The 27,808-nt window shown below is 38.7% G+C and overlaps 2 protein-coding genes across 4 annotated transcripts; one reads left to right on the top strand and one right to left on the bottom strand.

The window, feature by feature from the left end:
• Positions 1 to 6,895: 6,895 nt before the first annotated feature.
• fancf (FA complementation group F) lies at positions 6,896 to 8,683 on the bottom strand. Its single transcript, XM_030137167.1, has 2 exons — positions 8,602 to 8,683; positions 6,896 to 8,389 (listed from the first exon to the last, which is right to left on the bottom strand). Exon 2 carries the CDS (start codon positions 8,330 to 8,332, stop codon positions 7,316 to 7,318), a length of 1,017 nt encoding a protein of 338 aa, XP_029993027.1. The 5' UTR covers positions 8,333 to 8,389; positions 8,602 to 8,683; the 3' UTR covers positions 6,896 to 7,315.
• A 544-nt stretch (positions 8,684 to 9,227) lies between these two features.
• On the top strand, positions 9,228 to 27,486 carry gas2a (growth arrest-specific 2a). 3 transcript variants are annotated; one of them, XM_030137165.1, is made up of 9 exons: positions 9,228 to 9,413; positions 14,137 to 14,298; positions 15,400 to 15,459; positions 16,421 to 16,551; positions 20,862 to 21,003; positions 22,443 to 22,506; positions 22,622 to 22,850; positions 22,940 to 23,047; positions 26,421 to 27,486. In XM_030137165.1, exons 2-9 carry the CDS (start codon positions 14,154 to 14,156, stop codon positions 26,628 to 26,630), a joined length of 1,089 nt encoding a protein of 362 aa, XP_029993025.1. In that variant the 5' UTR covers positions 9,228 to 9,413; positions 14,137 to 14,153; the 3' UTR covers positions 26,631 to 27,486. The 3 variants fall into 3 exon arrangements, with proteins under 3 accessions (XP_029993025.1, XP_029993024.1, XP_029993026.1); XM_030137164.1 differs by having other exon boundaries at positions 9,229 to 9,441; XM_030137166.1 differs by lacking the exon at positions 15,400 to 15,459 and having other exon boundaries at positions 9,230 to 9,441.
• The last annotated feature ends 322 nt before the right edge of the window (positions 27,487 to 27,808 follow it).

Genomic DNA, 27,808 nt, shown 5'->3' with positions numbered 1-27,808 from the left:
TCAGAGGGTGCAGCATATTAACATCCTTTTCCTTTGATTTTTGTACAGACCTTTGGAACAGACACACAGTTGTGGAAAAAATTATTAGACCGCCCTTGTTTTCTTCAATTTTTTGTTCATTTTAATGCCTGGTACAACAAAAGGTATATTTGTTTGTACAAATATAATGATAACAACAAAAACATCTCATAGTAGTTTAATTTCAGAGCTGATACCTAGCCATTTTCCATGGTTTTCTTGATAATAACCAAAATCACTCAAGTTCTTCTATCAATAACTATGCATTTTACTGATAAAAACAGTGCTTTTAGGCATTCCATGTTTTCTTTTCTGTCTGTTTAAGTCACGATACACACAGGAGTTAGTACTTGATTGCAACACCATTGTTTTTGATGACTTTTGATGGTCTAATCATTTTTTCTCCGACTGTATGAAATAAAACCTTGGACCTTAAACTGTTACTACCTGTTTTTTGGACAGAAGCAGTTTTGAAGATATGATGGAAGACACTTTTATCAAAGAGAATATCCCAGTGCTTCAGTGTGTATTTATAGGCTTTGATATCTGTATCATCAGAGTTAAAGACTGCCTTTACAAAATGACACCTAGATGTAACTTCTTCCTGAGACAGAATAACAGTAAAAAAACAGGATTTTATCAGATGTTAATGCTTACCTGCTACAACTGTCAGTCTGAAGAGATCATTAGGAAAAAAGAGTGTAAAGGGATAGAATCACAAATTTTCAAGTCTCTCTTACACCATAGTAAACACATAGGAACATTTAGATAGTTTGTGATGGCTGAAATCATTCCTCCTGATATGTTTTACCCTAAACTTTACAGGGAAGCGTTTAGGACGTCTTAGCTTAGAAACAGATATGATTTTGTGCAAGTGAAAAAGTGAAACTCAGCTCTTAACTAACATCTGCTAAATGAAATGTGTTTTGCATGTAAACATACAATAAGCTTTGGTTTGAAAGCCTACAAATACAGGAATGCACAAATGTTTCTGTCACTATCAGAGCTGACAGTCTCATAAAAGTCTATCCATCGACAGTTAATTTTAAGTGTGCGGTTTAGAGAGTGAACAAAGGTGATATTACTCTCTGTGACATCTCTACTTCTCTATAGCAACACATTCAACACAACGCTCTACAGCCGATGAAGTGCAGCCTGCCAGCGAGGTGGTAAATTATTCAGGAAAACGTGGCGCCCATCCACTTGCATCACTCTGAATTTTTTCTTACAGCAAGAACGACTCAGTGATTGGTAAATCAAAGACTGGGATTCTTAGTGTGTTTCTCAGCCTCTGTAGGTGGGAACAGATGCAGAATATAGAAACAGTGTCCTCTAATGTGAGATCTTAAACAGCCTTATTTTCTGTTCACCAGGGGCCATGTGTACCTTTAATATCTGTTTTGTTCTCAGCAACAATCTTATTCTGTTTATTCTTTTCTATTTTCTATGATCATTTTTCCCGGCTGGTGGAAGGATTACATAAAAACTATGATTTTCATGAAACAGGGCCTACGGATAAACTGATTTAAATTTTTCTTTTTCACTTCCCAGTGAGTCCCAATGCTTGAGCATGTGCTTGTCATTCCCTCATTCACACACCAGAGTTACTAATGTGAGGTTTTAGGATGAACCTGGGGTGCAGTGTCTTCCTTGAACACTTACAGTCGTAGAAAAAATTATTAGACCATTAAAAGTCATCAGAAACAGTGGTTATGCAATCAAGTACTAACTCCTGTGTGTATCATGTGACTAAAAGAGACAGAAAAGAAAACATGGAATGCCTAATGCCTGTAATTTCCCAGTTTGGGATAAATAATGTACATCTATCTATCTATCTATCTATCTATCTATCTATCTATCTATCTATCTATCTATCTATCTATCTATCTATCTATCTATCTATCTATCTATCTATCTATCTATCTATCTATCTATCTATCTATCTATCTATCTATAAGCACTTTTTGGCAGTATAATGCCATAGCTATTGGTGTACGAACTTAAGTGATTTTTGTTTTTATCAAGAAAACCATGGAAAATCAAGGTTCAAGGTTCACGGTTACTTTATTTGTACTTGTGGGTAGATTTATTTTGCAGTCAAGGTGATTGCTTTGGCATTACAGCAAGACATACATTGAACACGTTAGACAGGTACTTGATTGAGCTTACAGACAGGACAAAAAGACAGGACAAAAAGTGCTCAGTGTTCCACCATCCATTAGTATAGCAGCATGGATAAGTAAAAGAATAGAATAAATAAATAAGATGAAATAAATAAAAACAAGATGCAATAAAACACAATAAAAACCCAGAGAAGATGAAAACAGTCTGGGATAAAAAAAAAACAGGGTAAGAACATAAAAATGTAAAAATTTGAAGTCACAATAATAATAAATAGAGCAAATAAATAGAACAAATAACTAAAATAAGTTAATAAAGTGCAATGTCACTATTTCTTATTGAGCTCAGTGACGGCGACAGGAACAAAGCTGTTTTTATAACGCTGTGTCCTGCACCTTGGGACTAAGAACCTCTGTCCAGAGGAAAGGAGCTGGAATTCATCTCGTAAAGGATGGGAGTCACTATTAAGACTAGAATGACTAGATATCAGCTCTTAAGTTAAATTCTCATGAGCTATTTTTGTTGTCATCATTATATTTGTCCAAAAAAATGTACCTTCAGTTGTACCAGGCATTAAAATGACCAACAAATTGAAGAAAACAGGGGTGGTCCAGTAATTTTTTTCCGACTGTATATGACCTTCTGAGCTACTACTGTCCTGAGAACTGGAGAAATAAATACTGGAAAAAATTGCTGCAGCTAACAGAGACCATTTGACCTAAGAGGAAATGATAGACAGGCATGAAGCTTGTAGAGCTTCATGGGGATGAAGGATGGGAGTGAGGGGGCAAGGTACTTAGCATCAGTTTTATGCACATACGTGATGGACAGTCTGAATCGGTTCAGCGTGCAGGGGTAGTGTTCAGTTTTTGCAGCCTTGTGTTGTGCAGACTGATGGTTCGATCACAGGGAGCAGCTCCGTGTCTGAAACATCCTCAGCAGCTTTGGCAGTGATCACATCAAATCTCAGTTTCTCCTTCAGTAATCTGCCTGGCTGAGGAGGGAAACCACTTCCTGCTTCTCAGTGCACTTGTTAATTTGACAGAAAACACAATTGTCTCACCGACCACGTGGAACATGTTTTCTCATGCCTAACCAGCTGGAATGGTCATGGTCCTTGAACTGGTGATGTGCTTGTTAGAGTACTGGGTAATTGGATAAAATCTAGTGTCAGTTTTATTCATAGGTGGACACATATTTCACCTGTGTGGAATCTCAGGCTGTTCTATTTTTTACCACATCTCAGGTTTGGTAATGGTTGTGATTTCTGTGAAATTGTGTAATAGTGAGTATGAGTAGAGATGGACTGTGGTTGTCAGTCTGTGGGGCAGGTGCAGTTTGACTCCTGAGGGACTGTAATGGGATGAGGCCCGGCCAGAATGAGTGTTTGATGACAGGGTTGCACTCCTCCCCTGGGACTCTGCCTGCATGCAATTATCCTCCTGATCCCCTCTCTCCTCTCTGGTCTCCAGCCCAAATCATACACCACAATCCAACACCACAAACTCTCCACTCTGGTGCCAGGATATCCTTTCAATTTACGATCTGAAAGTCTCCTCAAGATCAAATCACTGACTGTAATTACACCCCAAAACTTTAACGTTGTATTAAAGTAATTACTATTTTATGACACCTTTCAGTGTATCATTACTCGGCCTGAGGTCAATTGAATTTACACACTCCTCCTTGTCCTGTCTTGCTAATTGCTTTATTAATGGAGAGCTTGGCACCAGAAATCAATCTGTCTCCCATGTAATAACATGTTATATATCTGTGCTCCTCCCTCTGCCACATAAGAAAACATTGCTACAGCTATTTTAATGAATGAAAATTACTTCCTGATAAATTATTACAAGAAATCATTGACAATTGTAGAGAATTCTTGTTCATATCTTCATAAAAATCTTCCTCCAGTGACATAAAACTGTAAAAGCTCCCTCACAAAACCAGTGCAACTTTGCGTGCTATTATCATTTCCAATCCTCTTTAAACATTTATTAGCCTCAAACTAGATCTTTTATTAATCCCAGTAACGAGCCATATAAAGGCTACACTTGTCAAGTCAGAATTGCATCTTCCGGGATCATCAGAAAAGACAGAGATTGCTACATCAATTGTTTTTTCTTCCACAGAACTGGCTTCCTTCAGTTGTGTGTGAGGTAATCTATCACAGGTCCTGTTGGTTCCCCTCCCCCATATCACATTATGTTAACAGCTTCATACCCTCCTCGATACAACATGCTCTCACACAGACAAAGGATGAGAGCCTGATAAGATTTCGCGATGATAGCAAAGCACTACAAGCAATAAAATGATAAAACAATTAGAGGATGAAAGACTAAAGCACATATTTTGCTTCCATCTTGACATTAAAATGCATATTGTTGCATTCTGTATCTATTAAAATGACTGTAAATGTACACTATTGTCTGTGTCTTTTTTTAAAAATCTTACCAACATATTTCACTTTGGTACTAAAATGCTGTTTCTGTATCTCACTGAATCATGTAATGGTTTAACTTTTAATGAAAGTAGCACTGTTTTCCCTTAAGCTGCACCAAATTAAAGCAAGGGCCTTTTACACATGTTGCTCCATGTCAATTTCTACAGTATTAAGAATGTATATTATTAATTGATATACCTATAAAATGTCTAAAAGAGTGGTCAAGGGTTTCTTTTATTTTTAATTTTATCAATATGTCAGAGGTTGTTTTCCCTCTGTGTCTGTTTATACTAATAGTACAGTTTATAGAGGGAAGGCTGCACTAAATACACAAGTAGCACTACTGTAGATATATCTGTTAGACAAAAAACCTTCTTTAATACCAACAAACCAGCCCCTTAGTCAGGATGCTCTGAGGGAGACACAGGTGTGCTGAGGGGCCCTCCTGCCTCGGTGATCTGTCACCGGGGCCAGACGAGGGCGAGGTTGGAGCGGCTTAGGCACGTGCCGAGGGAAAGCTCTCCTCCTCCTCCTCCTCCTCATCCCCCCGCCCCTCAGAGGACTCCCTATTCACACCACCAGATGGGGGCTGGATCTGAGTTTTAATGAATGCTATTCCTCACGACCCTTTTTTAGAAGCAGTCGCCCTCAGCACGTCGCACTGCAGTTTATTACCACATGCTGACAGAGAACAATACAGCAGCAGCACTAATAAAAACAGCCCAGAGTAGGATGTAAAAACAGAAGATATTACTTGTTTTATATATAGTTTCACATACAAATGCTTTGGGACAAGTGTTTTCTCAAAAAGTAACTTATTCTCATATTCTGCTTTTCAGGATTAGTAAGTATTTGATTGTATGGTGGTCCAAATTAAGGGTTGACCCCTTGGTGTTCACAGTGACACAACCCTGTGAATTTTTCATTTCAGGTTAAAAGCAGACAGCAATTTTTCCCATTTTCTAATTTTAAATAAATGGTGGATAAACAGTTTCAGTGTGTGGTTTTAGTGTTTTGTGTTAATAGCAAAAAAAAAAAACCAAACAAAAACAGTTTAACATATTTACTTATTTTGATGAATTCTCCCAGATGGTGGGCTTCTATCTTTAATAAATGAATGTCTAAATGAGTTTAAATGAGATACTGCATTGCAATAAACTGTGCTAGATCTTCTTTGTTTTAGACGTCTCATTTGGAGTCTGACACTAACACATCTGAATCATCACCATGGCTGCTAACCCGCTCTGGCAGTGATGTGTAAAGCAAAGGAAAGTGAGAATCTAAAAAAAAAAAAAAAAAAAAAAATCTGTCAGTGTTTGGCTCTCAGTGTGAAATGTGCTGCCTAACAATGTGCAAATGTTGAATAAAATTGTAGAAAAACCTCTTTAAAAATTAGAAGTACATAATTCATTCTAACATTTTTGAATGCCCTGAATTTGCATGTATTTACAAACTGGAAGCAGGTGAGATGTGTTAAATCGCTGTTAGGTTATATCCAGCCTGATGCTTATGTTCTTTATTGGCTGGAAATAAATTGGTTGTGTACATGTTGCCCCTGACTCAGTGACCCTTGTCTGTCTCTACGTGAATTGCTTTCATGGCGGGTTAAACGAGCCGTGGCCGTGTTGGTGCTTCCCTCCACGTGGCGGCCAGGGCTCTAATCCACTGTCTGGCAGAGTTATGTCACACACCAGCTATTGTGGTGGTCGTGATTGAAGATGCCTGATGTGACTAATTGATCCCTCGCAGCAGATTTACACTGACACGAGGCAGGTCTGAGATGTGTAAATTGGTTGCTGAGTCACATGACTGGCATAAATCCATTTTGTTTATATTCAGACCTCTTGCAGCTTGGAAATGAGGATGTAAAACTGACAGATGGTCTGTGAGAAACTGAAATTATTTTTGTGCCTCTGATTCTTTTTGTGTTTTTTTTTTTCCTTTGGATTATTTTTCAGTAACATGGATCAATAAAATATCACATCTGTAATAATGTGGCAGTAAGCTTCCATTTATAAAGCTGAATGAAGACTCAATTCTCCTGAGACCAATTTCTAAAGTGTAAACTCACAATTATTCAGTCAGGTCACGTGCAGCGTCTGATTATACGGCAGCATGAACACTACCATCTGTCGAAACCCTGGACACTGTGCAACTTAACAAATGTCCCTATATATATGTTAAAAAAAACGATTATATTAATCCACATGGTAGATTGAGTCATTCCCACACTGAGGCAAACAATAAAATGCATCACATTTCAGACATATCAGCTCAAAAGAAATCACTTTAAGTATGTTAACAATTACATTTATTCTTAAATCAACTTCAACTTTGTTCCCATGTCCATGTAAAAAGCACAGTTCTGGGAAAAAAAACAAAAAATAAAGAGAGGTGGTCAGGATGAAAACCCTCATGTTCGGTACATACAGTATGTATAATATACTGTACCTATGGCTGTCAAAATACAGCTTGGTTTAGTCATTTTTCAGAGTCGGTACTGACACCAAAACACTTTTCAATGCCTTGTATTCAGAGGAGCAAACAGCAGCCACTCAAACATTTCACTGCAATGAAATACAGTTTTACATTTACATCAGAAGAAATAAAATATGAAATATTAAATATAAAGAACATACATCCAGCCTTAGTTTAACTCTGTATTAAGAAATTGTGTACATATGGTTGTATTTTGTCCAGCTCTTCCAGCCCTAAAGTAGCTGAGCCTGACATTCATTTGTGTATCTCTGACAGCAGATCTCCCCACACACTCAGACCTCTGACATCAAAGTCTCCATCAGAAACCTTCAAAGCATTTAGCTGGTTTTCCACATGCTCCCACAGAGAAGGACTGGCTTCAGACAAGGACCGAAAGTGCTCTGTCAGCTTCTGGAAGGACACTGTGGGATTTGTGCTGGCTTGAAACCATTCACCGTCACTTATGCTGTATTCCATATCAGAAGCCCACTTTTTTAAGACATTACAATATGCCTCTCTAAATTTCACATGTCTTTTAGCCAGGTCTGTGAGAAGTGAAGCGGGTAGTGTGTAGCACATGTGCTGCAGAAGGCTGTGTTTATGCAGCAGCCAGTCCAAAAGAAAGTCCTCTAAAGTAGTTTGTGCAGCTGCAGTTTTTCTTGTCAGCAGAGCTGCAGCAATGACCAGACAAAAATGTTCTGCAGCTCCTTCACAGCCCTGAAGGACGGAGTCTAAAAACGGCTCCCTGCTTTGGCTCAGCAGGGCCTCCAGTCTCTCCATCAACAGGACTCCCTGCACCTCAGCATCAGCACCAACATCTGACACCTCCACCAGGGGACTCAGGACTTTACAAGCAGATTTGCACTCAATCATACTGCTGCAAAGGCCTGTGACATTCCGATACCCTGCTTGCTCTTTGTTTACAGGACTGGAGGTGTCGAAAAGTATCCTTAAGAGGGAGACTGGTAGTTTAGTGTTGTGCAGGAGCCCAACCAGCAACAGGTGCTGACACCGGGACAGGTCAGAGAAGGACACCGCTGTGTGTTCTGGAAAGACAACACTCACACTTTCATTTACAAGCTGCAGCTGCTTCTCCATGACCCTCCTTATCGTGGGGTTGTCGTGAAACCTGTGGAAGAGGTGCTGGCAGTACTGGGCCCAGTGGAAGGCTCTGGTCAGGGTCTGTCCGTCCCACTGCTCCACCACGTCGCTGTGAGCCGCCACGGCCACCAGCTCCACGGTACTCCACAGGTTTTTCAACGTTGCCTCCATGCGGCGCTGTCTGTGCTCCTAACAGTCCAATCTCTGAGTTCACGAGATGGAAGCTCACTGTGAGAAGATAAAACAAACAAAAAACGTCTTAATTAAACAAAAATGGCTGCGCCGAGCTAGCAAGCTAAAGATACAAACAACGAGTCTACGACAAGTTTGACAGCCATGGAATCGGCTTCGAGTACACACAAAAATAAGCGTGACCCATACGCCTAGGAAGTATCATTTTAGTGCGGATAAACTGATAAAATCTTGCTTCGTTGACTCACTTTGTTGTTGCTTTCTCTCATGTGTTGCTCTGTGTTGTTGTGGCGCCGGTTTTACTACCGCGCATGCGCAGTTACGTCTTCAGCTACTTTCCTTCATAATAAAAGCCGCCAACTGCAGAAAAACCCTATGAATAGAGCGAAGAATGGAAATAACTCTGTATACGTGCAAATATATGTCCATTATGGCCATTTCTGGAAACGCATTTATGCAACTTAGAGAAATCCATTTTATATTGCGTGGGTTTGGACCACACCGCTGTTAAAAGCACAGCCTATTTTTTATTATAGGGAAGAAACAACCATATAACATTTGAGTTTTCACTTATTCGTGGTTATTTCCCTCATTATGATCGTTATGTCATGATTTCCTTACCGGTTTATTCAGCACAATAAAACTGCCATTCATTGTCGTACTCAGAGGAATCTTAAGTCTACCATAGAATAAGTTAATGTCTGTCAGTTATTATAGAAGCACAGCCACACACTCACTCAAAAACCTATTAAATCAAAGTGTATCCAAGGGGCTGTATTCAGTCCAGAAATGTCATATCGAGGCAACAAAAAAAGGAGAGAGGAGGGAGGGAGGTACTGGCAGCAGGATTAAACTTCCCTCCCATCACCATCAGCAGCAGCAGCAGCAGTGTGCAGGGTTAGTGTGTGTGTGCAGTCAGATCTGTGCAAATGCGCAGTGAGAAAGACCTCCCCGGTCCATACTGGTTCACTAGTTTGGAGCTATAACCTGTAGGTCGCTGCACCGCGGTGAAAAGCATGAAAACTGGGATCCAGCAGTTCAGAGGACGAGAGAAAGGAAGGTACGCACCAAGGAGCTGAACCCTCAGGGTGAGCACACACACACATGGAGATTTGGATTTTGTGGTCTGATATAATATAAGCAAGACATGTTACTGCTGACAAACTAATGCTAGATTTTTGATTTCATTTATGCATATGATGATTTAGATAAGGCTTCACTTACTGTTTACTGAGGCTATTTATAGTTCTAAAGTTTGGACTTACTGTCTTATACTTGACACTTGTAAAGCTCTTTATTGTTCCAAAGTAATTCAAGGCATGTATTCCAACGAAATATGTCATACTCTCTTCTATTCAGAGTCACTTTATTGGATTTAATTAGTGACTGCTTAACTGCATTTCAGTCACAACTCATCAGACATCTTTTGATCCTATTTGCAGAATGGTGAAATGTCTGTTGTGGTTGTTTTTTTTTTAATTTGAGACAGCTGTTAAGGAGGAGACAGCATTAAAATGTTATGAGTTTGGAATAAAAATGTGCTGCCTTTTGTTTTAGATGCAGTAGACGCATTACAGGCCAAAACTCATTTATTGCCCTAAATTCCAACATATCAACAATGTCTGTCAGTATCCCTGACATAATTGTCTGTCTAAAATGGAATTTGTTGATGGTGCAAATGTTTACAACACAGGGGTCTATTATTGAAGGCCTGAGGCAGCCTATTAGAATTGTAAATTATTTAATCTAAAACAAGTCAGTACAGGATTTGGCAACAGCACAGGATTTAAGAGTGTGGTGCACTAATAAGCACATGAGAGCAATGTTATTAAAATGTGTGATATGATATAGAGGATATATAAACAAAGCACTAACATTTGGCATGTATTTCGCAAAATATCAGGTGTCAGATAATATTTTGTTGACTATTAAACTGACAGATCCTATGGCTACTGATATAATGTAATAGCTGAAGACGCAACACACAGCACTTATTTGCAGCAGAAACATGCTGAGTTTCTACTCCTGCTGAAGTAGACAAATCATCCGCCTGATCAGTCTACTGTTGTGGAGGCGAAAGGCATGAAGGGCGGCGTGGGTTAGGAGGACAGAGCCCCTCTTGTTATTTTTAATTGATGTGATTCTGCAGTTGAAAATTCCCACCCATATGCTTTTCCTGGAGCCATCTACAGACAGCCGTGGTATGTTATCATTGCTTTTCTGAAGTCATGAGGCCTTTCATACTGAGGGAATGTATATTTAAATGTCTTCATGCCAAAGGTTATCTGTTTCTGGTTCTAATCCTGAGTCTACAGTCATAATCTGAGAACAACCTCAGTAGTTAAAGCAACAAGTTCAGCTGATGGATAAGGCAAAGTGTTGGCTGTGTTTTTGGCCTGCAGTTGAAGAGGTCAGGCTGCAGTAGGGTGAGAGGAAACAGGTATGTGTAACAACAGCTGGTTGTTTTCTTTAGGACTCCTTCCTGGAGAAAAAAAATGGATATGGAGCAGGGTGTTTACTCATGATTCTGTTGAGAATAATGTAGCTTTTCAACACAGATTAACATTAAGATTGAGAAAATTACATGTCCTTAAAATGCAAGCAGCAGAAATCCCATGCATCATGTACATTTTTTAAATTTACTTGTAACCCAAATATCCTTGTACAAATTGTGGTTTGTACTGAGACATGTTCGGTACTTGTTCTGTCCGTCAACCTGCACAGCAGCAAATGTGGGAATGTAGCACCACTGTGTGAGAGCTGAGCTCAGGAGTTTTGTGCATGTTGGCAACCAGAAGCTCTTGTCTTCAGGAAGATAAGACAACCTTGGTTCGACATCAAGGTCCTGATGTCCAGCGTTGCACCAAGGTGTGATTTAGTTACAGCCAACTCCAGAGGGACCTTGAAATGTTACACAGCTCTAAAGGTCAGATTCCGTACATTGTGTTACTCTCACAGGAAATTTTCTGCCATTACACACCATAAAGTAAAATTTCATTACGGCTTGAGCCCTTGTTTGAATAGACCATTCTTATAATTTGCATCAAATATCCTCCTAGTATTTGCCTAGCACTAAGATGTTCCAGGATATATCATGGATGGAGGAGATACAGTGCTTAAATAGAACAATGATATGTAGCAGAACCAGGGTAATCAGAAAGTGATATGACAGCGTTTTGAGATAAAATCACAATCCACATTCTGAAGTCTCACCTCTTGTAAAATGTAGGCTCATTTGAACCAAATTTATATCAAGTTTTCCCCAATAGCTTTTTTTGTCTGGTTTCTGGAGGCTTTTGTTGTTTTCATGTGACTAGAAACTCTTTGGCAATAGCTAGAAGAAACCCAAAACAAATCTGGTCATTGATGAAATAAACACTAGGCTAGTTCATATTTTCCTAACTGTCCATACATCTTTGACAGCTGCAGTGTTTCCAGTGACTTCTTAAACTGTGGCGACCTAATCTGTCCCACTGGATTTTTATAATGGACCAAAAATGTTGGTACACTCTAATATTCTGTTTTGCATCATTGCATCTGTGTAAACCAGACTCAGCACATTCACCGACTTCAGACTAGCACCTCACAGACTCAATTTAATCACTTTTTTCACTGTCGAAAGTTGCCATGTCATCACTCATTATATTCTCTGCAGCGCCAAAACAACATTATGCAAACACTGCAGGATTAAGCAGACTAAACGTGAACACTTTTGTTGAGAATCACTATAAAGTGACTCACATAAATTCACTAACCTAGCATCAGGAATACTCAACATACCACACTGAAACAAATCATACAGCACTATTGCAAAATAGGGGAATTCCACCAGTACTTGGGCCATTTAATACAAATGTAAGCAAAGTAGGAAAGCTCTAACAGCAATATAATTTATTCAGTTAAATCATGGTTATAAACTCCTCAAAAGATGTTTGACAACATTACTTCAGTCAATTATTTATCCCCTTTAATAATACCTATTGCTATTGTGTTATATATTGTTGGAAAGACTGATTAGTCAACTCTACAGCGAAGTGCAACACATAAGAATCTTACATTTATGGAATGAACGACACAGCTAAATGTGAGGGTAGCACTCCAAAAACAAATATTTTCCTGTTGGTCTTCACTGTCGTTTTGAGTTGCATGCTGGATTGGATGATTGCACTCACATAGTAAAGAGGAAAAAACAACACCTATTGGCAGTTTTACACTATATTCACATTTTTTGGGGGGTGCTCCCCACACGTTTAGCTGTGTTGCTCATTTCAAAAATGCAAGATCCTTACCAGTTGTACCTCGTTGTAAAGGCGACTAACCATGCTTTCCAACAATATATAATTTAACACCAATTGGTATTATTAAATGGGAGAAGTAATTTACCAAAATAACATTTCCAGACTTTTTTGAGGAGTTTATGGAGTCAGTTATATTATCTGTCATATGTTGTTCATCATCTGGGATAACAGAAACCTCAGATCCTTGTATTACTTCATGTGCTGCCATTTGGTGCATTTGAACCACTTTAATGTGAGTTGGCATTAAAACTGACCCCATTTTGTTCTGATACTGATGTAAAATGAAGCTGACCTGATCAACTGAACAGCCTCATGAGGCCTGTAGGTTTTGACAATATGCTTATTATCCAATTGGTTGAAGACAGTCTCACCCATGTCAGTGTACATTTTGAAGACTGGTCGAAGCAGTTGTTTTTAATCTGTGAATAATAACTGCAGACTTGTTGATGTGGGTTTTGTGACTGTTGCCCAGTCATTCTGCCAATTACTCCCTCTCCTCAGCAGCAAATCCATTTATGGAGTGACACCAGAGTGAAATGTGAAAGATTTTTAATTTAATGGCTTATACAGGGAACACTTAGTGTAACACCATATTGAGAAAGTGAGCGAGACAGGTCTCATTTACTCAGTGACTTCACTTTACAGTCTGTCAAATATTGCTCTGTACATTAATGTCAAATACATCCTCTTCATCGGACTGTAATATAAAGGACTCATGCAGCATTGACTGGGCTGGATTGATTTTCACTGGATTACACACCATACTTGCGGCTGAGTACCTGTAATGTCTAATGGGCGCTAAATAGAGGTATTCTGTGGCAGTTTTACATGACAAAAGCACTCAGATTTATTCTGTCCTCCTGGACTCTATTTAAGAATAATGGCCCCGATTGTCAACTCTCATAGAGAGATGTTGTGTTGCAGATTAATTTAAGTGCAGTAAAACAAAAGAGTGTTGTTTTGGATCTCCACTTCTATATTCATGTAGATTCCATATATATCGCAGTGTTTTATAAAGTGATGATCTATAAATTGTCTGTTTGTTGCCTGATATATCATTCTACTTACACATGACATACATTCACACTAAACGTGCAAACTCTCGACCAGACAGAGCCCTGGCCACATGGACCATGGATGCATCAGCTACTATCAGATTCAGAGATGCCACTTGGCTAATTATTTTCTTTCTTTATTCCATGGGCATAGACTGTTCAGTGTTGGAATTCTATGTGAGCAGTATGCCTGTTAAAACCAGAACACAAAGACAAATAGACTGAGTATAGCTGATGTGCACACTTCAATATTTGTTTATTTACTGCAACACAACACCATCATCATCAACATAACAAACTGAACAATGTTATTACACATTGTAGATTTTCCTCGTGTTGTCGACACCTACATGCTTGTAATGTTTCCATGAATATTATAACACAGAATCACATTTAGAGTGAACATCGTCCTCCTCCTCTTCATCCACAGCCCATCAACAGGGAACCATGTGCAGCTTCCTGAGCCCCAAACAGCACAGCAGCCCCGGCCTGACGGACATGCAGCAGTATCAACAGTGGCTGACCAGTCGACATGAAGCCAGCCTGCTGCCCATGAAGGAGGACCTGGCCCTTTGGCTGTCAAATATGCTAAGTAGGAAACACTCAAATGCAAGACCTGGACACCCTGAACACAGAATTATTAAAGCTTCTAATACTATCAAATTTTAATATTTTAAACCTTTAGGGTCAAACATTTTAGTGATGCATTCTTGTAATAACAAATATAGATTTTTTCAATCACTTTTTTGTTTTTCTATTTTTGTATTTTATGGTGACAAACCAGCAGTTTTATTTACCAAAAGCGCTATCCTAAAATAGTGGCTTTAAAAAGTGCTTATTCTCAACATTACTTGATCTGCTATTGTTGATCATCAGGGGGGTAGAATCAATGTGAAACTCATTAAATCTATTTAAAAGTCACAAGAATTTGTGAACCAGTTTCCATCTTCACATACATTCACATTGATCTGCTTTAATTGAAGAATGGGTGTCATTAATAGCACTTCGAATAATGCACAGCTGGTAGTGAAGAAAAAGTAGTGAAGGGAGCATCAGCAAAGTCGTTTGCAAGGTTGATGTTAAATGATAAATCACTCTTTAAAGTGCATGACTTCACAGTGCAGTTCACAAATGTACGCTGCGCATACATGCACATTGTGATTCTGAATTAATTTAAATTAGCATAGGCTGACGTTTGGGTGTGTGTATGAAGAAAGTTATTATACTGGTGCACACATGATAAATACAATATGGCTTGTTTGAATATATTGATAAAACACTTGAATATCCGGTTCATCCACCGTTATTATCTCTCAACAGATGCTGATTATTATGTTAATCTGAGTCACTAATAAACAAGTAATATTTAAGCAAAAATGTGCAAAACTATAAATTGTAGCATTATAAGCAGCTGTTCACCCTGTTTCTCTGACTGAGATAAGAACTAACAGGAACTCAAGCAGAGAAAAGAGGCAGTTTTGTGATGCATTTCAGCATTTTTTCTTTACTTACTGCTGTATTTAATATGGTAGAAACTGTCTAATTAATGACTGGCATCATCTCCGTGGATGTCCTGCAGAGTCAAATCAACTGGAAGCCAATTAAGTTCCTGAAACTGACTTCTATCTCTGTGAACAACTTTCTGTGTCTTCCTTGTTATCGTTGGCCTTCCTTCTATCTGCACTGTAACCAGCTGAGCAAGATACCTCTGACCTGCTGTGGTCAGAGATCAAAGATGAAGAAGACTGCAGAGGTACAGGCATCCATGTGTTACCAGTAAATGCGCAGCACTTAGACATTTATAGGTTGACAACGGTAGATTTTTGCTGTGTTGCTGTACTTTTCTGACTTTATCCAAGATCCTTTTAAAGTCTACATTTCTCATTGTCTTTAGAGTCTAAGACATCAGGCGCTGATATGCTTAGTGGGGTTTATAATTTGAGGTGGGAGGTGCGATGAGGAATCAGAATGAGTCCATTGATTGAGTGGGAGGCGGATGCTCGCTTATACTGATGAGTCACTTTGTTGCCGTGAACTTGAGTCATATACAGGCCTGAGTGTTTGAGTTGAAATGTATCTGTTAGATCCCTTTGAGATATATTTTCCTCAACAGGCAGAAGCATGGTAGACTATGAGCATAAGACGGGAGCTTGCTGAGTATTTCTCAAGATTTCAATCTCCATTTTCTGGGCTCAATTACAACATTTGGAACTCATTAAACGTCAAACCCTCAGACCCCTCCTCCTATAAGAAACAGAAAGGGGATAAAAAAAAAATCTCCTCAGTTTCTTTCCATAGACCCCCCCCCCACCCCCGCCACCACCTCCTATTTCACAGTGATGTAACTAAGAAAGAATGGTCCTCTGGAAGTCAGTCAACTGGACACCACATGTTGATGATCACCAATCTATCTCTGCAAATGTGCAGGATAATGAGGCATTACTGTGCCACCCCGTGGAGTACTACCAGAAAAGCCCCCTCCCAATTCCCTCAAATCATGTGCAGTAATATTTGAACATTTGGCTGCTGCAGAAGCCAACCTTCATCAGACAAGCACTTCCCGAAAGTCAATAACATTACATCAGGTTCAGCCTTAAGAAGCGGACTCTAGATTCAATTTTATTTCGTTATACAGCATATATTTTTACAATTAGCATTTTAATGATGAATTTATTGTGCTGGATTCTCTGCTTTTTTATGTGTCCCATGGTCAGGTCTGGAAATCACCGCTGAGAGCTTCATGGATCGCTTAGACAATGGTTTCCTGTTGTGCCAGCTGGCTGAGACACTGCAGGAGAAGTTTAGGCAAAGTAATGGAGACCTGTCGGCTCTTGGCAACAGCAAGGTACCAAGAAACCTGAGGATTACAGTAGTCTGGCATGATAACAGTTTCAGTGAAAACACTAATCTAGAGGCTAGATCTTGGCCGAAACTGTTCCTAAACAGACTTTCAGTTTAAATGATTTGACAGAAAGTGGTTTCTTAGAAGGGAAACATTATTGGGGCAGTAACGCAAGATTAGATCAGACTGACTGGATATCACTTTGCTCTCAACTATTTTTTACAACATTCTGGGTTAATGAGAAAAAATGTGAACTCCAGACATAAGTTATATACACTTTTTGTTTCTAGCATTACACTCAAACTCCTGTTTGGGCATTTGATTATTCTTTTTGTTTCATATATGATGATGAAACCAGTTGTCATTATTTATTACGACTAGACTGTTATATTGATCGTAACTGAGACAGGAAACAGCTACACCCTATAGATTTTCTTTGCAGGATCAATAAAAGCTATAAAATGTCCTTCACATCAAAAGCTGTCTGTGTTATAACCTTTCAATAGTATCCTAAATAGTATCCCATATAAGAAATCCATGTATTTGTTGAACTGAATTACAGCATTACTTGTTGATTAGTTTTGTCAGCTCAGCAGGAAACACAGATCCTTACTTTCCAAGGCGTTCCACAATCTCAGACAACAACATAAAAAGTGTGTGATGGGGGATGGGGGTCTGCTGCTTTAAGCAGGGCATAAAGAAAGAAAGGGCTGGCAAGGACACATTACTGATGGGGCCCCACATCCCCAGTCTGAGAACTGGCAGAACTAGTTTAAATGTTCATTCTTGTAAGCCTTGAATTGGTGGTTTAAGGATTTTATTAAATTTGAGGATAAGCTTGCAAATGGTTCTTTGGAACTGAATTCAAACAGCCTGGATAAATGTATGTATGAAAACAAACTGACTGCCTCAGCTACAGATCAGACAAGACATACCAAAGGAAAATCTAAAAATATGGGTCATGTTTTACTTTTGTTTACCTCATACAAAATCGAAAAACACTGAAGAAAATGACTTTGACATGATAATAACATAAGCTGTTTTATCAAAACTAGCCGTACAATAAAAACTGTGAATGAAGGAGATTAAGGAGTAAAGATCAGAACTTACAGATGCAAAACTATAAAGTGATAAATACAAAATAATTAAAACCTAAACTAGAGCAGTGCAAGGCTTAAACGAAATGTCCAGAGTAAACTACAGTGTATATTGGCCAAATTCCACAGGTGGTAAAGTACACCCACGTTTTTGACATTTAGTTCAACAGTATTTTGTGCTGTATTTGGCAACACTGTTTCCTGAAATGTTCGTACCAGTAAATTTCCCTTTGATTTGAACTGAAGTGATAATGGCTTGAGTATGCAAATTGTCAGGACAAATGATTAAGATCTCAGTGATGTCCGAGTTACATTTTTGAAGCATCTGTTAGACAACTTGTACATCTAGAGAGGTTTGTAGTCCTGGGGGGCGTTTACTGGGAGATACAGCTGTGTGTTATTAGTTTTGTGTAACCATGGAATGAAATTTTATGTCTTTGTATGGCCAAGTGAGAGTGTAGAGAAAATAAGATCAGTCCCAGTGTCGACCCCTGAGGGACTCCACAGTTTACTTCCTCAAATAAGGACAAACCTACTTCAGAGCTATCACAGATGTGCTGCAGCCTCTCAATCTGACATTTGTGTAAAAGTATATCAGCAGCTGCGCTTTAAGTGTAGCAGTACAAAGTTTAAACATTCACCAGTATCAGCACTTCTTAGAAGACATTTGTCACCATGAGAGGAGTGATTTCAATGCAGTAGTGCTGTCTGCAACTGACTGAAGAGGATGTTTTTACACATTCAGAAGTTATGGGGAGATATCTTTACACCAAAAATGCAGCCTTTATTCATACTCCTTTATTCAGCCATTTTCATATGAATGCATTGTTTCCTGAGTGCTGCATAGGCTGTATGACAACATAAATTTTCTGAACTTGCATAGTCACTGACCTGGCATCTGGTTCTCAAGGGGGATTATATGGCTCTTATGAGAGGAAAATCATTTTTCTGCTCAAACTGACGAAGAGGCAAAAGACTCTTTTGTTGGCTCGTCATAGAGGGTTGTTGATGTTTGCACTGAGGCATTACTGTGCTGATGACGGTGGGTCTCCTGATCTCAGTGTGAGTGGAGCAGCACAGATGTGAGGAAATACTTGAGGTCAGCGACCGTGGGACGTCAGAGGATCTACTGAAATAGAGGAGTCTATTGATTGTGAAGGCCAACAGGAGAGAAACAAGTGGTCCTGACACAGATTGGAGAAAAAAGGTGTACAGCTTTTTGTTACAAGGAGAGAGAGGTGTGCACTGATCCACAACCCAGGCTTTAAAACAAAGTAGAGATCTATTATGATGTTTTAGAAGCAACATGATTTATTAATGTTTACCTGTATTATTGCCACTTAAAGCTCCCATTAACCCATAAAGACCCAGTGCTATTTTTATAGCCGTTCCAACTATTTTTTTTCTCTATATTTAACTTTTCTTAAGTGATTTATCACGATTTATTATGACGTAATCCTCAGTATTTTGCATTTTTTCAGTGAACATCATGTATTTTCCTATATTTAATTTACTGATCATGTAGATGTTCATCAAAGCTCAGATTAAAGTTGAGGGTTATTATATCAAAAACAGAGAAAACTGAAGAAAAGGGACTTTTTCTGTGAAATATATCATTAACTGAACATAAAACAAGTGTCTCCATCCACTGTCATTGATCCAACTCCATGGGTTTTACTGATGAATGAATATTGTAGAAGATGACGGTGTTTCCACGTTCACTACGGAGCCTCTGAACATCCAAATTGGTCATATCCGATGGCCATGGAAAAATGATAAACTGTATTTTAGACCAATTATTTACATGTATTTATAGGATTAGTGGACCAACAGGTATTAAACAGTTGAAATTAGTAGATGGTTTTGGTCGTCGATGGATGTTTGAAATCTATGGATTAAATGCCTTTAGTCCAACAAACCAAGGAAGATTAATTATGCTTTGCATCTCCGTGTGACTGCACCAAATATGTGTATGTAATTTTAGGTTGACATTTATGTCAAATAATTGTTGCTTTATCATCTTATGATCACACTGTATTAGCTGTAGTTGTTTACCACTTTAAAAGAAACATCTATGTGTGTTCAAGCTCTGTCATAAATTGGTATGGGACTAAGTGATTCCAGTGAGGGAAGCAATAAATCACATTGCTATCTCATGCACATCTTCCCACATGTTTACATCAGTCAGTATCATCTACAGATGATCAAAGGTGATACCTCTTGTCATATTGCTGTCTTATGCCCAATACCACCACTGTCACTAATTAGTATAATCTACTGATGCAATATGTCTGCTAAAATTTAAAGCAAATAGGCAGAGCTGTGAAGGTAGAGGTGTTAAGAATAGAAGTAGGCGTACATTATATACTAAACTTATATAATATTCCTGGGTGAGATAAACTGATGTGACTCTAATTGTCAGTATTCATTTTCAGGTAAAGTATTTCCTTATGCGTTCAGCATATTGCTGGCATTATTAATTCCCATCTACTTAAACATAATCACTTCCAAAGTTCTGTGCTACTTTCAGACATGTAAAGGTGCAGATAATTTGGCAGTCGGGAGAATGAGTAATAACATATCATTCTGATTGTCAGATCAAACAACAAAAAGCAATGTGGCCAACATTATTTCTCCAGGAATGCAAAGTAATTCAACAAAAGACAGGTTTCCAGAAAAAGTCAAGAGAGCCTGGAAAGAAAAGAAAAATACCCACAAAAGCCGGCATATTTTCAGCATGAGCTCATTGTACCTTTCTCTGAGCTCAGACGCACATATCCTGTATAAAACCACAGCAAGGCACATAAATCTCCCAGAACAGACCGTATGGGGGCTGAAACCCATAAGCATGTCATTTGATCCCAAATCATAGAAAGCCCGGTAAAATAGCCCCAGTTTTGTAATCCGCCATCTCCCGTATTGATCTGTATGGAAAAGGTCTGTGATCCTGGGCTGAAACCAGAGCCTCAGCAGATGGAGAAGAAATCTGTGTAGATAAAGAGTGTCTGTGATTTGATGGGAACTCTGGCAGGACAAGTGACACTGGTGGACATTTGTTTTCTCATGGTCATACACCAGTAAAGGCTCATGTTTAAATCGACTGTTATAGTCCAATTTATAAATGAAAAGTTTAAGATATTGTTCAGCCTAAGTTGATCTGTGAAGACAAAGCTTTCTTTGTTTCTGCAGACCATTCACTATTCTTTGTTTTGGCAGACTATTCCCTATCGGAGGATACCGTGTCGGAAGAGTGCACCCTCTGGCTCTTTCTTTGCTCGTGACAACACAGCCAACTTCCTGTCGTGGTGTCGTGAGGTTGGAGTTGGAGAAACATGTTTGTTTGAATCAGAGGGTTTAGGTGAGTGTGACTTTTTAAACCAAACACATTGGGGTCCCAGAAAATCGAAATGTAGGACAGAGTTTATAAATGGCCTCCAGTTTCGGGCTTTGGCTGTTGCTGGCACTGCCAGGGCACTGTACTCAGATTTCTATCTCATGTGAATGGTCTGATTGTAAATGTAGAGTATCACACAGGTTGGACTGCTTCCCTGTCCCCTCCTCTGTGGCCCAGAGGACACACATCCCTAGACTCAGCTCCTTTTACCTCCACACAAAGATTACAAGGGCAGTGATCTACTGGGGGAAGGTGCTGCACTTCATGATATGGAAACAAGTATCTCAAAATACTGTGCTCATCCAAAAAATGTCTGAAATGAAACAAAGACAGCATAGAAAGAAGGGTGTGAGTTAGTGGGAAAGTAGGCCAACGCTATGCAAATTTCCCTCAGCCCAGAGTTAGGACATTTTCCCTGTCTTCCTCTTTTGCACAGTCAGAGCATTATCTCGGCCTCTCTCATCTTTTGCAAGGATTAATGTGTGTTATGTCAATGAAATGCTTTCCCAGTTAAAATATGTGTGGATATTGATCATACAGTCAAATATGACCCTGCTGTTATCAGATATACCATCAATATTCTTACATGCTTGTAATTCTGGTGGAATAGTCAAGCATTGCTGAACAATTTAAAATATGCAAATGATTTCTGAAGGTGATGTTGCAGATAAAAAAAATAAATAAAAAATTTGAAGCACCGTTAAATGTACTGACTTCACTAGCAAAGGCCCAGGCAAAACAGATATGATGTAGTTTATTAAATGGCAGGTTTTAAGCGATAGGGGCAAAAGGAATGGGTGGGGTGTTTGGGATAAATAAAGATGGATCTTCAGGTGCGGAGAGAGTGGGGACATGTCTGAGAACAAGAAGATTTAGGAGAGGATATTAAGAAACAAGACAAACAGAAGAGAAAGTATTGGATGGCAAATGGGGTGATGTGAGGTTTGGTTTGTGTAGAGGAAAGTTACAGTAAATTTGTATAAAAGCAGCAGCTGACAGCTTTCTTCTATTTTCTCTCTTTCTCCTTATTTCTCTGGATGGATTTCAGTTCAGCAGTAGATGTAACAACTCCAGGTTGGCTATTACAAATAAGATATTCTGTCTGTAATTCATGGTGTGGTGTGTCACATTTGCTGTACATCTTGTATTTCACTGTCTGGTCTTAAATGTGAGGCTAAAATTAAATTAAAGCACTTTATGACTTTTGTTCTAGTATGACTAGTATTGAACACAGGATCACAGGGAGAGAAACATCTGAGTGCATGAAGTTCATGAGCTTTTAACATTATCTTCCATCACACAACCGCTTGTGTCACTCATCGCCTTGTTAGAGATAATTAGAGATCATGAACTTGTTTAAATGCTGTTACATCTTAATCCTGAGGCTGTGTTTCTTCCTTCAGTTCTTCATAAACAGCCTCGAGAAGTGTGCCTTTGTCTGTTAGAATTGGGACGGATAGCAAGCAGGTATGGACTTACGTTTGAATTTTCTCTCTATTTATTTATTTCTTTAATTTTCTAAATATATCTAAGTGATTTATTATTGTGAAAGCTTCTTTGTTCCCTTGTTTTCACTGTTTAGGTACAACGTGGAGCCTCCTGGCCTTATAAAGCTGGAGAAAGAGATTGAACTGGAAGAGAAAGCACCTCTACCTCCTCCCTCACCTGTGTCCCCAGTTCAGCCCCTCCCTCCATCTCCATCCTCATCTCCTTCCCCATCTCCTTCCCCTTCCCCATCCCCATCTCCATCCCCGACTCCCACCAAAGTCACCTCTAGCAAGAAAAGTACAGGAAAGCAGTTGGATGATGCTGTAAGTAAACATCTCATTTTTGATTTCTGTTTGCTTTTTAATGAGTGTGAAACCTGTGTGATATATTTATTTATCTCTGTGTATTTCAGGTACGGCATATCGCTAATGATCCTCCCTGTAGGTGTTCAAATAAATTCTGTGTAGAGAGGCAGTCAATGGGTCGATATCGTGTTGGGGAGAAGATGCTTTTCATCCGGGTGAGTACATTATAATATAGGATAAAATTAGCTCGTATTAAAATGCTGGTTTGTGTCAGTAATTCATATTCATCACTTAAAGGGACCCGCCTAATACTATGCAGTGAACCATAAAACTAAAAAAAAAAAAAAATGGACGTAGTCAATGAAAGATGCTATTTGATGTAATTTACTTTGGAGCTCTGCTGTTCAACCAATCATATGAGGTGGTGTAAATATATAAGTGGTCAACGGTGGATGATTTATGTTCATATAATTATGAGTTCATATTTTTCTGCTCCAAATCTGTCACTTGTATTCATTTTCTTATCAGTTTGTGTACAGTAAGGTCCCGCACAGTGAAAGGGAAAGCCCTCTGTTCAGCATAAGGTTTTATGTCGATGTTTGGTCTGGCTGTGAGATGAAAGACGTTTATTGTGTTTGGAGAGTCTGCGTTTGCTGTGAGGTCTCATTTACTGGTAATGGTATTCTGACAATGTCCATCGATAGCCAACCATAACGTGGCTCACTGACTATAAAGAGAAAATAACACCCACAGATTTTCTTATGATCTAATGACAAAGTTATTACATGGAAAATATTTTACCAAATTGTATGACTTGCAGTTATTATGTCTTAGAATCACAATGAATTCACCAGTTTAAGAAATGTTACTTGACTTTCTCTGAGCGGAGGGATAAGCGGTGTTGGAGGAAGATAAATTAAAACTAATGCAGATTACAGAAGCAGCATTGCTCCCCTTGGGATCCTGGTTACTTGGCAACGCACAACCAGGATTCACACCTCTAAAAATGTGATTCATGCAGACGGTATGTTAAGGATGCTCAGACGTGGAGAAGAGGGTTTTTACTCGTCAATGTCCTCTACTGTCAGCACAACATATTGCAACTACTCATGTCAAAATCTGAACCAACCTAAGTGATTCAGATCTACACTACTGTAAGGGGTTTTCAATCCAACTCAGTTATTTTGCATTTATATACCATCAAATCATAATAAAAAAGGAAGGCACTGAAAATATTTACATCAAGATTAATGTGATAAAGGGAATCAGTCTGTTTTAGTTATTTACAAAGCAAAAAATTAAAAAGAAAAAAAAAAAAAAAACACTTCCACCTGAAAAACATCAAGTATTGGTATAAGAGAAATATATGTCTTAATGTGATGCCTTTCATTGACTGAATGCTTCAGTGTTCAATGTGTTGCTGAGCAACCAAGGACAAGGACAAATGGTGAGAAACACACTTTGTTTGTAAAACACAGTCTGTTTCACTGCATATAGTGTAGTCTGCGCTGTGGCTATATAGCCCATATCAGAAATCTGTCTGAAAAAGTTTTGCAATTTGTACAGCAATGGGTACAGAGTTTAGAGCCTCTTTAAAAAAACATTAAATAGGAAAAAAAGAAGACCTACCTACCTAGTGTACTAGTGACACTACCTTAAAATGGAGAGCCCTTTAACAGATGTTGTATGTACAGATGAGATTAAATGAACACAAAATTGTTACAAAATTACATTTGTATTACTGCATGTGCCACATTTGTCATGTGAGATACATCGTTTGATGAGGCCAAGGCAGCTGTTAATCCGCTGTTTCATCGTCTCTGAGCCAACACTCTTCATGGTGAAGATGCTTTAATTAAAATTCCTCAGATGATTTTACCCCTAAGCAGCTGCTGTATTGAAAAGGCATGAATACAGTCAGCACAGTCACCGTCTGTGGCCAGCTGAGGGGGAGGACAACAGCATCATACAGCACACACAAAAAGCTGTCTCACAGTAATCTGTTTAGCCTCAGAGACTTCCTCGGTCAGCTCCTGGAATAAATGAGGTGGTTGTACCTTCAACAGAGGGGCAGAGAAACATCTCGGTGTTTGTGAGAAGTGCTGTCCCAGCTCAGCCTGGGGGTTGCTGTCCTTCTCTGGACAAGTGAGGAGGGAGTCCACTCAGCAAAGGGTCTTGTCCCAGAGCGGCATGATTGAAACCCTCCTACATCACACAGGTCCATTAAATCCACAGTCACCAGGCCTGAAGGCCCACTGCTGCTGATTGGAAACGCTGCCCTGCCAGTGGCCTGCCGATTGATTCTTTTAAGAGGCTTATAAATGTTGTATGTTACAATGCTGGAGGGCAGGAAGTCTCATATCGGGCCAGAGTGAGGTGACAGTCTCATGAGGTACTTTACCCTTTCTACCAAAAGATAAACTTAGATTGTTTTGAAGGCGATTATGTCTCCTAGCCCTTTGTTCCTCCCTCTGAAATCTAGCCCTGGTTTTCCAGTAATACTTGGTATTTCTTTTGAGAATAATACGCATTAAAGAAGCTTGTTGAATGAATGTTTAATGATGTGTTAATGAGGTGGGGGTAATAAGACTCTTTAGTGAGGTAGACATGTTTTATGGCCTCTGTGGAATGTCAGTGTCTGATCTTCCAATATTTGAGAGCCTTTTATTTCTTCTTTTCTTTGTTATGATAGACAATGTTGCTATGATACTTAACTTTGGGAATGTCCCCTGAAGTGTCAGGTGACATGATATTGAAACTAGTGACACAGATTAAATGAAAAAAGGCATACTACATCTATACAGCAAAATATGAGAGACCAGTCTGAATTTGCAGACCTGAACCTCGTTGAAAACCTCTGGAATGTGATGAAGAAGATGGATGGTCAGAAGCCATTAAACACATCTGAGCAATATGCATTTTTGCATTGGGGGTGACAGAAAACAGCCAACAGCAATGTGAAAAACTGGAGGAGAGCATGCCAAGATGCCTGAAAATCAGGCTTATTCCACCAAATACTGATTTGTGTTGTTTAAAAATAAATGTTAACTTCTTTTTTATCAATTATTCAAGCTCTGAAAATGCCTTTGGTATTTTGACTTGTCATTTCCTTCAAATGAATGCTCTAAATAGAATTTGGGACAAGTGTTGTTACTACAACGACGGAAGATATTGATTTAGCTAAAACACATACCTATAAACAGTGGTCATTGGAGCTGTGTAATAAATACCTTTATTCACCAGTGCAAACTATTGTGAGTTTGGTTATTTCTAGTGATAAAAAGTCAAAAGTTCTTCAGTCTGTAGAATATTTGATTATGGAAATACAACCTTAATCAGATCCTAGTTGTCAGTAAGTCAAATACCAGGATCAGTTTGTCAGTAACCTACTCAACATGGCATTAAGCTGGTAGGAAGCTTTCAGCCTCATCAATCAACACACGCTCTGACATCAAACCATTCATCCAACTTCAAAGCCTCCATTAGGGAAATGACAAATCCTCAAGAAGGAAGAGCTGTCTTTTGACACACGGCATCATGGAACTTTAATCCTGTTTCTCTGTTGTGGGTTCCTCTGTTTCTCTGCAGATGCTGCACAATAAGCATGTGATGGTGCGAGTTGGAGGAGGCTGGGAGACTTTTGAGAGCTACCTGCTGAAACACGACCCGTGCCGCATGCTCCAAATTTCCAGAGTGGAGGGAAAGTTGTCTCCGGTCAGCAGCAAGTCCCCTAATATTAAGGACCTCACCCCTGACAGCTACCTGGTGGTAGCAGCAAACCATCGCAGCAAAAAGTAAAGACCTGGGACTGAGATGTTTTCAGTAGTAGAAGGAAAAAGACACAGATGGTACAAATAGGGACATGTGGAAATGTCTCTGAGCATTAAAGCTGTAAACACAACATCCACGGAAAGTATAGTAGAAATGGTTTTGTATGTGATATCAAAAAGTAGTGAAACTGATGCACATTGTGTTGTGAGATTGATAATATGTTTCACATTTTATTTAGTTTAATGATACAAGAACCAGCTTTGAAAATTTAATCATAACATTAAAATGAGGTAACTGGGGTAGAGGTTGTATATTTTCATGAAAATTTCTTCTTTTTTTTCAATTACTAATTGTATTTTAAGCAATATATCCTTATAGTAAGTAGATTCTTTGTAGTTTTAGCCCATGTAGTTCAGACTGTTCAGGAAGAGTCTGGAAATCAGTTCAGAATCTCAGAGCTGCAAATTGGACAATGACCATTGGTATTAGCAGAAGTAGAGAACTTACTACCAAAAGAAATGTATTAAACAAAGCTTTACAAGATGACCCACTAAACAGTATAATACTCCACCAAATCTCTCTTAGTGACCAAACAGAGTTTTTCTCAATAACATTTAAAAGGCAACGCTTTAATTGTTTACATGTTAAATAATGACTCTATGCAGTTCACATTTGTATTGTTATAATGTCTGTTAATTATTAATCAGAATATTTTGTGGTTCCTTTCATTATAATTGTAAACACATGGACAATCACCTACAGAAAATGCAGTATGTAGTTTCATTGAACTTACTGATAAAACTCTTTGTTTTGTTAATTTGTTGTACTTTACTGACCTCTAGAGGCAAAGCGATGTTTTCAAATAAAGTGCATATTATGACTCCTTTCTTATATAACTCAATCTAGTTAATGTATGTCATATATTTTAGATAGATTCAAGATTGTATGGCTATTTTCATTTATGTTTTATAATTTAAGACTGTTATAAGAACAATAGGTATGAAAACTAAGCTAAAAGTAAGACCAGTTTCAGTTAATGGTTATATTTGAGTAAGATTTTCAAAATGGAAATTATCTCCACAAATTTCTGTTATGACATCATACATACAGTCACATTGAATTCAAGTGTTTCTTTTCTAACAGGGGTCTGGGCTACAAAACAAATGTCATAAAATAGTTGTATGTTGTGATAAATATCATTGCAT

Source organism: Sphaeramia orbicularis, chromosome 6 (genome assembly GCF_902148855.1).
Source record: "Sphaeramia orbicularis chromosome 6, fSphaOr1.1, whole genome shotgun sequence".
Classification (NCBI taxonomy): domain Eukaryota; kingdom Metazoa; phylum Chordata; class Actinopteri; order Kurtiformes; family Apogonidae; genus Sphaeramia; species Sphaeramia orbicularis.
Note: the sequence above shows the minus strand (reverse complement) of the source record. Positions and strands in the feature narration are given on the sequence as shown.